The sequence below is a fragment of the Saccopteryx leptura genome, chromosome 13 (genome assembly GCF_036850995.1).
Source record: "Saccopteryx leptura isolate mSacLep1 chromosome 13, mSacLep1_pri_phased_curated, whole genome shotgun sequence".
Classification (NCBI taxonomy): Eukaryota; Metazoa; Chordata; class Mammalia; order Chiroptera; family Emballonuridae; genus Saccopteryx; species Saccopteryx leptura.
This window is the reverse complement of record NC_089515.1, coordinates 12,596,242-12,609,135: the sequence shown is the minus strand read 5'-3', so window position 1 is coordinate 12,609,135 and position 12,894 is coordinate 12,596,242. Positions and strand designations below refer to the sequence as shown.

Below are 12,894 nucleotides of genomic sequence, written 5' to 3'. Positions count from 1 at the left end.
TCTTATCTTCTTGGGAGATTTATTCTCTTTGACATGCGGGTTAGGATGGTGTGCTCCTATGGGGTGACACTTGTTTGAATCCAAAGGTAAAGTCTTTTCTCTGGGTTTCAGTTTCCAAAATTTCTTGTAGAATCCCAGATTTGAAAAGGACCTTCAAAGTAGATCACCTAATCAACCCTCACTGATGCTTGGCTTCCGTCCCCCTCTGCTCAGGTCGTGATGTCACCCACCTGAGGGAGGGGTCGCTCGCCACCAGCAAAGAAGCCCTAGTCTATTTTCCAGTGATTCTCACCTTTGGAAAGTTTTTCCTTACATTGAACAAATCTGCCACAGTGAGTCCCTCAAGGACGGGGTGACCACGATCTGCCCTTGGCAACCAAGTCACAGAATAAATCGGCTGTTATTAGTGTGGTTCGCAAAACCAAAAGAGGAACACAATCCAAAACCATTTCCTACTAAGGAGAGAAATCCTCATTAGGAATATGAAGTCAGAAAGGGAAGGTGCCCACAGCCTAGCGAATCCCGCCCCCCACCCCCACCCTCCATAGACCACCGGCCTCGGAACCACATCCTCTCTCTGGGGGAGTCCCATGGCCAGTTGCACCAGTCAGGGGTCCCCGTGGCAAAGAGATGGTCCACTCAAAAGGCTTATCAAAGGAACTAGTTACAGAGGTTAAGGGACCCAACAGGGGTCCTGACACACCCAGGGATTAGCAGCAGCTGGAAGCTCTGATATCCCTGTGCCATGAAGCCTGGAGGGAGGGAGCCGTGGTAAGAATCACAGAGGAGCTGGGGCCATGGGAGAGAGCTGCTTGGGAGGAGCTGCTGTCCTCAGGAGCTGGTGCAGACAGTGCCTGACCACAGCGCAGAAGGGAGGGGTCCTGGGCAGAGATACTCTAACTGCCCTCTCCTCCCCTCTGATCTCCCGGAAGTGCCTGCCATTGGCTAAACCCAACCAGAAGGCCAAGGGCAAGGAGTGCAGAAAGGCCAAAGAAGCATCCCCGGGGCACAGGGCAGGGAGGATAAGGCAGGAGAGATCTGGAAGTGATCCAGCTCACCAACCCTGTGAGTCATTAGCTTCCAAGGTCCCATCTTTTCCTCCGGCAATATTTCAGCCAACAGTGATCAATGTTTATTGATCACCTAGTACCTGCCATGTGCTGTGCCAGGCTCTGGTGACACAGGAGTGACTATACAAACCTTGACCCCGCTCCCAAGGCAAGGTCTAAACAAGTAATCACTGAGATATAATTACCAACTGGGAGACATTCCATGGGGGAAAAGTAGGAATGGGATAAGACTCTACGGGAAAACCTGTCCCACTCCTGGGGGCTGTGGCAGGGGTGCCCAGCCTTCCTCTGGGGGGGAGCAACTTGGGGATGTGACATCTAAGCTGAGTCTTGGGAGAGAACTTTGACTTAAGTAGGGAAAGAGAAGGAGCAGGATATCTCAGGAAGAGGAAACAATATGCAGAGACCCCAAGATGGGAACTTTTAAGAGTTCACAAGGCAGCCCAGCCAGTGTGCCTGGAGTTTGGGGCACAAGGGACAGGGACTCACGGGGAAGGGGGAAGGAGGCAAGGTCCAGGAAACATGGCGCCCTAAGGACCATGGTAAGGAGCTGGGGCTTTCCCAAGAGCGACGGGCAGCCACTGGCCCAGTGTCATGGGTCTGGGGCTTCCATTCAGCCCAGTGTTACCGTCCCAGCCTCCTCAGTGGGGTCCTTTACGAGCCTTCCACTCGATCCCCTTCCCAGCCGCTGGACACCTCCAGGGGCAGCAGGGCGACATTAGGCTTTGGGTATTCAGGTATAAGTGACCCATTCAGGCTTCCTCATCCCTTTCTGTTTCACAAGCCTTGAAGAAGCTGTTTTTCTACTCTTGAACCCCTCGGGAAATTGCTGGCAACCTGAGTGTTGCTGGGATTGACCAAAGGGCAGGGGTGCAATGTGGAGCTCCGGAACTCCCGCCCAACGGCCGGTGGGAGTTGACACAGGTGTGGCCCCTTGGGAAGAGTGTTAGGCAGCATCTCCTACAGCGAAGCAGGCACAGACCCCAGGACCCAGGCAGTCCTACTCCTGGGAATAAACCTGCATCAGGAAACACGTGTCCACCAACCAACGTGCACCTGTACTGGATTCGAATGTTCCCGGCGGCATGGTTCCTGCTAGTCCTAAACTAAACAGAACCCGCAGGTCCCACCCACGCAGAATGAGAAAACCCACCGGGATACATCCACACCAAAATGTATCAACATGGCACAGGGGTGAAGAGTGGCCAGTTACTGAGATGTGTAAGAAGGTGGGTGAATCTCAAAAACCTGCTGCGTGATTCTGTTTATTTGCCATCGGATCTAGACAAGACTAGACTCATCTACAGTAAGAGATATCAGAGCATTGTCATAGAGGGTGGGGGAGGGAGAGGGGAGAGGGACCATGAAAGAAATTTCTACCTCCTGGAAATGTTTTACAACTTGATCTGGTGCTTATACATAGTAGTATACACTTGTCAAAGCTCCTTAAACCGTGCCAAAGTTTAAACTCAAGACTTATGCACCTTGGCGTATCAACGTATCTGTTGATTTAAGAACAGCAGAGCGGCAGCTAGCCGTACACCAGGACCTCCTCTCCGCAGTGAAGGAAAGAAAACACCTCCACCTGCTTATCTCCAGGTCAAGGTACAGCAGACGCGGCTCAGACATGCTTTGCAAATAGACTACACTTTTTCTGAACGAAGCTATTTTTAAACAGTGTTTGTTTTATTCTTTCTGGGTCAACAGGGTTGCCTTTGGTTTCATTTTCTGTCCCAGTTCTTTGGAGGGCTGCTCTCCACGGACCTCACCCCCAAAGCAGAAGAGACACGTCTTCCTAAACAGGTGCTTGCCGAGAACAGCCAGTCTCCGGACGTCCCATTTCCGCAGATAACTATGGCGCCACAAGACGGGCTTGGGACCACTTGTCTGAAGGGATTTTGAACAGGAGGCTTGATGTCTCCCTGTTATCGCCTGGAGAACACAATCTTTTGGCACCTGACCCTGTAAATTCACATCAGCTGGGTCCTTTCTTGTCCCCAAAGTCAGTTTTTCTTCCCGAGAATCTCACTTTATAAATAGCCCTGCTCCCAGTATGTGTTTATGATAACCTAGGTTCAAAGCACACATCTCTATCTTTCCTGTCCTCTCCTCTAAGGAGTCCAAAGGATAAAGCCTGGTTATAAAAGGCCACAGCCAACCTGTGGGCTGAGTGGAACACTGGTGTCACACAGTAAGTCTGGGCCAGGGCCAGGGCTGCACAAGGGACAGGACCCTGAGGCGGGGGAAGCCACTGCACTGGGGGACCCTGATTCCGGGGCCCGACAGAGGTGCCCTACTCCCCGTATGCAGGGAGGTCTCAGCCTCAGGATCCCTGCCTTGAGGGGCAGCCTGATGGGGCCCAGGCCCTGGCTTCTGTTTCACTCACTGTCCCCGGTGCACTCCAGGCGCCTGCCCTGACTGGGTTCGGTGACTGTCCACACGGTCTGTGCCTGTGTTTTCATCCATGTAGATGCTGCCCTCTTGGACCATCGGCCTTCTCCTGCTGGCCACAGTCAGAGGTGAGGAGGCTGTCACTAGCCCTTTGGGGAGAAAGCGACCTTGCCTGGGCTGGCCTTTGGGTGGGGCAGTTAGAGGCATCACCATCGTTATTTTAATCATAATCAATAGCATTATCATTATTTCAAGGAAAAGCATTCGCCACCATTCAGGGAGTATTGACGCTGGCAGACACAGGGCAACATGCTGGACACAGATGACCCCAGGGACCCATCGGCCCTGTTCCCCCTGCAACGGCTCTAGTGGCTGGGGGGGGTGCGAAGGACGTGGCAGGCTGCTGGGCCAGGTGGAGGGTGGGCGCCCTGGACGGCCCCCAACACCCTCCGTCCCTTGAGTGGACAAGCGCATGTCTGTAGATTAAAGCCACATGGGCATGTCCCCCGGAGAACTGCTGTCCTGCAGGCCTGTCACTTGAACCCACTCCTTCGCCCATACGCTGTCCATCCTTCCTCTCAGTTACCATCTCTGTCTCTCCAGCTCCAATCCAAGCTCTCCAGCTTCTGCTGGGCTTGCTTCTGCACCACAGTCCCTCCCTCTTGTCCCCCCGCTTGTCCCCAGCCCACTCTTGGCCTTGCTTCCATCTTGGCTGTGCAGCAAGACCTGGCTCCTGAGAGCAGGGCCCCCATCGATCCGGCCGCTCCCTGGCCTCTCTGACGCCTCCTGACCTCCTCTGTCCACCTGCTGTGCCCTCCTGCCCTCAGTGTGGGCATCCCCTCACCCTTCTTTTCCCCCGGGGCTTCCCCTCTGCCCAGCCTCTGCCCCCTCCCGTTTCCGGCAGCTCCCGGGCCTGCCCCGGGCCTCAGACTCGTCTGCCCAGGCAGGGGCACCACCCTGACCCCCACCCTCTGCCTTCCCCTTCATGTCCACTGTCCCCAAGAGGAGAGTGCCTGCTACCTCCCAGGCCCACCCCACCCCACCTCTTGCAGGCTCCCTGAAACCCCTTTACAGAGCCCCAGCCCCCCCCACTCACCAGCCCACACCCTCTAGCCCTCCCCGCTATCCACCTAACAGCCCGCTGTCTGAACCCCGCCTTCGAGCCCCTGCATTTACCTTTCCTCCAGGACTGGCCCCTCTTCCCGTACTGCTGCTGCCCTGTTAGAGTTCATGTCACTCAGGGCAGGGTTTGTACCTGACTTGTCTTCGTGACTCCTCAGCGCCTAGCTTTATTCCCAATTAATCTTCCCCGGTTCAGATCCTGGCTCCACCACTGGCTATGACCTTGGGCAGATCTCTTTGTCTCTCTGTGCCTTGGTTTTCCTGTCTGTAAAAGGGGAGTGATTCCTTACTCGTGGGCTGTTTTGAGGCTTGAAAGGGCTAATGTGCGTAAAGCTCTATAGTGGTATCAGGCACGTAGTAAAGAATCAGTGTTAACTATTATTAGTTTTTGAGTGGATGGCCAACATTTGTCACCATCTATTCAGGAGTTGAGGACACCTAAGAGTGAAGACCCACTGAGCCCCCCCCCCCCCGATTTGGTCACGTCAATCTCAGCGAGCACTTTCTGTGCAAAAGTTTATGCTGCGGACTAGAGAAAGGACCTTCAGACTTAGCGGTGGTTATGTGGGTCATCGGCTGTGTGTCTTGAGCCCTTACGATATACAAAATAATGCAAAATTAGACCATCCCTGCTGTTGTCAAAAAGCAACAGGGAAAATCTGAAAGGGCAAAGAATAATTTGGGGGGAAATGCGTGTAATAAACACATGACACGAGGACATGTGGGCTGGACAAACAGGCATGAGGGACCGCTGTGTGTGTGGTCTGCGCTGGGGGTGACACGGACGTCAGGACAAATCAAGCATCGTCTCTATGCTCCAGAATTCGCCGGCACTTGATAAACACCGGATGCTGGATGAGTACATATCAGGGGTCACCTGGGGCGTCCTGGAATAGGTAGTTTTAAAGCCGAAGGTCCTTAGGAATTCTCAGCCACCGCACATTAGCCTGCTGATAGGGTTAAAACAGCATTCAACATGTAGTTTCTATTGCCCCCCACCCGACTCTGAATCAAAATCTCCGAGGGAAGGGCTGGGAATGGGTACACGAGATACACACATTCATCATCCCCAGTGCCCAGGTGGCTGTCGTCCCCGTGGAAGTTGGGGAGCACTGCCAGCAAGGTGGAGACCGACGCTGGCCTGGGCCGGCCCTGGGCTGCACTCTGAAGAGTCCCCCTGTGGCTGGGAGGACGTCGCGCCTTTCCAGAACCTCACCCGTGTCCTGTTTGTTGCTCTCCCTGCCCCAGGGAGGGAGATCTGCTATGGACCTTTCGGCTGCTTCTCTGATGATAAACCCTGGGGCGGGATCTTCCAGCGACCCTCAAAGTTATTTCCCTGGGCCCCCAAGGACATCGACACGCGCTTTCTTCTGTACACGAATGAGAATCCGAACAACTACCAAGTAAGAGCGGGCATGAAAGGACGCCCTGGCAGTGGGTCTGGGCGCCCACCCTGGGACCTTCCTGCAGTTGTCCAAGGAAAAATGTACTGCTGTGGAACGTTCCGGGTGGTGCTCCCTCTTGACGTTAGCCAGCTTAGCTCTCAGGATTGGAGCCCTTGATGAGGTCTATGGAGGCCCAGCCCAGAAACTTACACATTTCTTTTCTTTTTTTTTTTTTTTTTTAAAAGGTAGATCTGTATTTTTTTTTTAATTATAATTTTATTTTTTTAATGGGGCGACATCAATAAATCATTACACATTTCATGCACTTGCGCACAGAGCTTCCCGGCATTAGCACCCTGATCCTGGGAGGAAGTGGGTATGAGCCACAGTTATGGAGAAATCCAGGCCTGGTGGGTCTGTCTTCTGCCCTGGGCAGTGGAAGGAGGAAAGCCTCTCAGGGACTGAGAGAGGCAGGGTGTCAAGCCCTCCCGAGGGGCCAGAAGACAGGTGGGGAAAGGGCACATTCAGTCCCAAAGGTGAGAAGGTAAGGACCTGGGAGCTACTTCAGTTCCCAGAGGCCTGCCAGGTGGGGGCAGGACAGGCTCCCCCAGGTGCTTAGACAGGACCAGGAAGAACAGGCTCGGGACTCTGGCTGCTCACAGGTCCATCCCTGAGAATTTAGGGAACCTGGTGACTGTCTATAGACCTCTGAGGTCAGCTGCTGTGGCATTCCAGGTGACAAACTGCCCATTCAGAGCCCCAGCTGGGAGTCTGCTTGGACATGGTGGTTGGGCTGTTTTTATCTTGGGATCCTTCTTGGGGCATGGTGACCATGGGGCTGGTGAAGGGGCCTGCATAGGCCCTGGCATGCAGGAGTCGGTTCTCAAGCCCCATGCACTTGAGCTGCCCCACACAGCCCCACTGAGCGGCACCTACCTCATGCCCGGTGCTTCCGGTCCAGGGGTCCTTCATCTTTTCTGTTCCAGGGACCTCTTCCACCATCCGGGCAAGTTACGGAACCCTTCTCAAGACTAGGTGCTTAAATACACAAAATAAAACACATGGGATTATAAAAGGAAGCCATTATATCAAAAAACAGTTATCGGAACATTAAAAAAGATAAATATGTGATATAGTAATATATGTGCTGCTTTATTATTATATCACCAAATAACAAGATCTAAGAGTTGGTCTAATTACTACTGTCACTTAAAATAGTAATGAGAAGAAATTATTTCTAAGACATCTGTAACAACTGTAATGTGACATGAAAATATCTGTGACTTCCATCGGTGACAGAGTGTTGCTATGATGACTGTGGCTTGTCACCCAATTTCATAATTAGCAGAAATGCTAGAAAGTCCATGAACTTGGACTTCCTGAATTCCATCCTTGAATCCCATGTCAGGAACTCCTGTTCTAGCCTGACCCAACTTTATGAGTGTTGAACCTATGACCTCAGTCTTGCTAGAACTGGCTCTAATTAGAAAGGCCAACATCCAAATTTGTCTTCTCTACTTTAACCAGCGAATCTCTGCCACGGACCTAGCCACTGTCGAGGCTTCAAACTTCCAACTGGGCCGCAAGACGCGCTTCATCATCCATGGCTTCATAGACAAGGGGGAGGAGAGCTGGCTGACCGACATGTGCAAGGTAGGGGCCCGCCTGCCTCCCTCACCAGGCCGCTCCCTGGTGAGACCAGCATCCCGCACCCAGATTCAAACACTGCAGCTCCCTGCCCCTGCGACTGGGAAAGCAGGCAGTCCAGGGACAGATGGCTCCTTTCTAAAAACAGCCATTGTCAGCTTCTCCCGACCCACTGACTGCTCGCCGGCCATCTCCTCTTGAAAAGAGGAGAGCGTCCAATCAGAAAAGTCCTCTAAGTGGAGACTGAATCAAATTACCTGGCTTTTATCTCTGATGGTTTATACAAAACCCTTATGTGACATTGAAAAAAATAACAACTTAAACTTTACCCTCAAAAGCTCTGCTATCCAATAGAACTTTCTGTGGACGGTGTGGATGTTTTATATCTGCACTGTCCACTAGCCACCTCTGCTTACTGAGCACTTGAAATGTGGTGAGTGTGACCAAAGAATTAAAATTTAAATTTAATTAACTTTAATTCATTATAACTAGCCACATGTGGCTAGTGGACACAACGCTGCACAGTGCAGTTCTAAAGCTATTGCGAATATGAGTAATGAATTATTATTTGTAATGTCCATTTTTCGAGTACCTACTATGAGCCTGACTCTGTGTTGACATTTCACGGTCTTTGTCTCACTTAATCCCCCCAGCAATTTTGTGAGGAAGGTATAGTTATTGTTCCCATTTTATAAAAGAATAAATTAAGGCACAAAAAGTTCAATATTTGCACAGAGTTAAATCCAGAGGTAGAATGCAAAACCAGGTCTTCTGTCCGTAAGATACCCCCACTTGTGTCCAGAGACTCCATCTGCAGGACATCCCCAGGGGCATGGCTTTTAACCTTGTCTGCACTGGGGTATACCCCGAGCAGCTGCCTCCCAAGGGTATCTGCTCCTCTTGAGGTTAGGATGCTCACACGTGCCCGCAAGTCCCAGAAGGAGGCCGTGTGACCCTGGAGCTGGGAAGGTCAGGGGGACGTGGTCCATCACAATGCCCTGGCCTCCAGCCAACTTCTCGCCACCTCAATCCAAGATATAGTCCAGGGCACCCCCAAATGAACACAAGATATACAGTGGCCCTTTCTGACATTTATATATTTGGTCCCCTTCAGGGGCCAGTACCAGCACTTGGACACCATGTGTCACCTCCCTCCTAAAGGTAACAGTACACCATAGTCATGCCACACAATACAAAAGATGCATATATCTGGGAGAGTTGGAGCGTACCTCCATCAAAACCTTCTATCTCCCAATTATGCGTTGTTGGAAACAAAAAAGCAGCTTCCCTGTGGCTCCAACTACATAGAACAATAGTCAGCAAACTTCCTGTAAAAGACCGGGTAGTAAATATTTCAGCATTTGCAGGTCATATGGTTTCAACCCAACTCCGCTAGAGCTCAGAAGCAGAGAGAGAGAATACGTCAACAGATGCATGTGGCTGTGTTCTGATAAAACTTTGTTTATAAGAGCAGGTAGATCTGGCCTTCCAGTAATAGTTTGCTAAGCCCTGATCTAGTAAGTGATCTTTTTGACCTGGCTGTGTCAATAATCATCTGGGAGACCTTGCACAAGTCACTCCATTCCAGGCCTCAGTGTCTACATCCGTTAAGTGGGGACAAGATAGCCAGTTCATAGCGATGTGGAGAGGGTGAGGACATGTGGGGGGAATATTAAAGCTCTGAGAGAAAGCAGGTGCTTGGTGGGTGTGAATTCCTACATGTGGAGTGTGTCACCTGCACTTGTTAATACCCTGGTTTCTCCCTCGTGTTTCTCTCCCCAGAATATGTTCAAAGTTGAGGAGGTGAACTGCATCTGTGTGGACTGGAGACGTGGGGCCAAGACGGATTACAACCAGGCTGTCCACAACATTCGAGTCGTGGGAGCAGAGCTGGCTTTCTTAGTACAGGGGCTGTCGGTAAAACCCTGCCTGGGCCACATCCCATGGGGAGGGGCAGAGGCAGGGGACGTCAGGGGACTGGTGGGCAGGGGGTCGGCCTAGAAGCCTGGAAGCATAGAGGGGCTTTTCCTGAAATGAAGCTGCAACCTTCCTCCCTCCTGGAGTGTCCTGTAGATCCCTAGCTGTGGTGCCTGGGGCAAACCAACCCCTCTGAGGCTCCGTTTCCCCTTTGGAAATAAGCCTTCCTTGCAGGCTGTTCTGGGAATTCTAGAGCAGGCTGGGCCGCCCGACAGTTCTCAGACCAGCAGATGGGTCTTCATTCTCATAGAAGGGAAAGCCTTCTGGAAAGTCTATTCCGGAGCGCCCAGAGCTGGGCCCACTGCCCACGCTCTCGCAGCGGGGCCCACGCCCTGCCCGGGATGAGCAGGAAGCCTTGCGGCGGGGGTGGATGGAAGCACGCAGCGCCCGTCCCTGCTCCGCCAAGGCGGCCTGCAGTTGACACGGTGGCCGCTAGTCAGCACTGTTGGCCCGCGCATCTGCCGGTCCGCGGGGCTCGGAGACTGCGGTGGCCTGCGGCCGGGTCGCTCCTCCCGAGACCCACCCCTATCTATCCCTGGTCCCCTGGCGCGTCCTCGTTCAGGGTCCGGGCGACCTGACGCGCCATCCTTCTGCAGAATGAATGGGGCTACGACCTTGAGAACGTGCACTTCATCGGCCACAGCCTGGGCGCGCACGCGGCCGCGGAGGCGGGCAGGCGGCTGGGGGGCCACGTGGGCAGGATCACAGGTACCTGGCGCCGGGTCCCGCCCCGGGGCGGGCGGTGGAAGTCCAGCCACGTGCACTTTCCGAGGCCAAGGGCGCCCCTACTGGTCCTCCGGGAACTGATTTTATTTAGGTGCTGCCCGATTTAGAATAAGAAATAATTGCCCATTTATTTTCATGTGAACTACAAAGTATATGATTGTAAATAAAAACATTTATAAATATATATAACTATATATTAATAACTATATATTTATGTGTTATATATATATATATATATCATTAAACCCATAACTTCAGGATAATAATAATTGCTAGAGTAGGGTAGATTTTTAACAAGTGAAATGATTTTTTAATGCTAATTCATCAGTTCCACCAATGCTTATTGTCTTCGCTGTGCCAGTCAGAGGCAGAAAATGAAAGAGGCTAGCTGAGACCTGCCCCAGGAGGTGCTCAGTAACTACTGGGAATGAATCAATGAATGAATGAATGAACGAACGAACAAACGAAGGAAGCACTAGGCAAGATGAGGAAACACAGACATAGACACAGACCCCTAGGCAGCCAGGTTTGTGTGTAATTTACAAACAGTTTAATGAATGTCTCTTTTGCTCAGAGTACCTGGCTAGTTACCAGGTGAAGGATAGGGGTTCCCCAAGTCCTGTATGCCAACTTCTGCTTCTCTTTGGAGATGAGCTGGGCAACCCCTGCTCCAGGCAGATACCCCCAGGGAGCTTGTGGGTACAGGGGATACTACCTGGTGCATCTGAGAATATGGCCTCACTGTCACCTCCCCCTGTCAGGACTGGACCCAGCAGAGCCATGCTTCCAGGGCACGCCCGAGGAGATCCGACTGGACTCATCTGATGCCATGTTTGTGGATGTGATTCACACAGATGCTGCGCCCATTGTCCCCTTCCTAGGTGAGTCCCTCACTCCACCTCTTGGTGACTAGGCTGTAACTGGGGAGAGTAGGGCCAGGTACCCCACCACCCACCACACACATATGTTGCCAGGGGTGGTGTTCAACACAGTTAACTACGGAAATGGCTGGGACACCAACCGGGTGCCAGCTACAGATAAACAGCCAGGACAGTGCCAGTGCCATCTGCCTGTGGCCTGGGTAGGACAAAAAATACTCTCTAGCTTGTGGAAGGTTGCTGCTCAGTCTTCAAACCCTTCCCTAACCTGCCACTATCCAGAGAGGCAGATGTATTATAGATGCTTGATCTATACTTGTAAAATGCAAAGTTAATTTTTGAATTTTTTGCTCTACTTTTTTTGTGAAAGCTTTGGTTATAGTTTGTGTTATTAGAGATTAAATATATTCCTTTATTTCTTCTAAAATCAAATGGGTGAAGGATTTTTTTATTTTCAATAAATTAAAATGCTAAAATATGTAAAAATTAAATAGTAAATAAAAACGTTATTTTTTTTAAATATTTTCTTACATAACCACTCATGAAACATGCCCATAAAAGGGTATGTCCTTAATAATGATGATGATTACCATGTGCAGCCCTGAACACTTTGTACACATTAGTTCCTTAATCATAGTAACAACCCTAAAAAGGTGGGCTTTATTTTTACTGTTTCATAGCTGAGCAAACTGAGGCTCAGAGAGCTGTGGTAATTACCCAAGATCACAGAGTATTATATACTAATATAATATATAATTATATTATATACTATATATTAAATAGGGCCAAGATGTGATCACAGGTCTGTGTGCTTAGAAAATCGAAGTGTCCCGTCAGTATGCTGGGCTCTCAATATAATAATAATACAATGTTATATGGCCTCCCTATAACAATATATATATATATATATATATATATATATATATATATATATATATATATATATATAACATAGAAGTCAACATTTTAAAATGAATAAAGTAATAGAAATTGCAGCAGTCCTAATATGTGTCTATTGATGCATAATGGTGTCAGGGTATATCCTTCCTGTTCAGGGCCTGCCCAAGACAGAGACAGAGACACACACAAGCACACATATATGCACGCTCACTTCCTCTGCTCTCTCCTCCCTCCTTGTCTTGCCAAGGGCTCTTTGAGAATTTTTTTGCAAAGCCAGACAGGTGGCCACACTGAGGGAGAATATGCCAAGAAGATTCTCATTCTCGTTGGAAGGAGCCGGACACGCCCTGTGGCCCTGACCTCGCCTTGAGACCTTTCCCTCCCTGACAACCTCTGCTTCCAATGTTCCAGGTTTTGGAATGAGCCAGAAGGTGGGCCATCTGGATTTCTATCCCAACGGAGGCAAGCAAATGCCTGGGTGTAAGAAAAACATCCTTTCAACCATCGTTGATATCAACGGACTGTGGGAAGGTATGTAAATTAGCAAAGCAAGTCAGCAGCTGCTCCACTTGGGGAGAAAGAGGAGCAGTGGCGAGGCCACCACTTAGCAGGGGTCCCCAAACTACAGGCCCGCGGGCCGCATGCGGCCCCCGCCGCACTTCCAGAAGGAGCACTTCTTTCATTGGTGGTCAGTGAGAGGAGCATAGTTCCCATTGAAATACTGGTCAGTTTGTTGATTTAAATTTACTTGTTCTTTATTTTAAATATTGTATTTGTTCCCGTTTTGTTTTTTTACTT

General features: G+C 50.6%; 1 protein-coding gene across 2 annotated transcripts in view; it reads left to right on the top strand.

Moving 5' to 3' along the window:
* Positions 1-12,894, top strand: part of LOC136384694 (pancreatic lipase-related protein 2-like) — a 132,854-nt gene that overhangs the window by 108,364 nt on the left and 11,596 nt on the right. The window contains exons 1-8 of one of the 2 annotated variants that reach the window (XM_066355169.1): positions 3,162-3,261; positions 3,541-3,589; positions 5,832-5,986; positions 7,496-7,621; positions 9,398-9,532; positions 10,189-10,300; positions 11,080-11,199; positions 12,508-12,627. In XM_066355169.1, coding sequence (XP_066211266.1) covers positions 3,541-3,589; positions 5,832-5,986; positions 7,496-7,621; positions 9,398-9,532; positions 10,189-10,300; positions 11,080-11,199; positions 12,508-12,627 — 817 coding nt within the window. In that variant the 5' untranslated portion in view covers positions 3,162-3,261. Of the gene's footprint in view, positions 1-3,161; positions 3,262-3,540; positions 3,590-5,831; positions 5,987-7,495; positions 7,622-9,397; positions 9,533-10,188; positions 10,301-11,079; positions 11,200-12,507; positions 12,628-12,894 lie in introns of those variants that run through there. The other variant, XM_066355170.1, reaches the window with a different exon arrangement.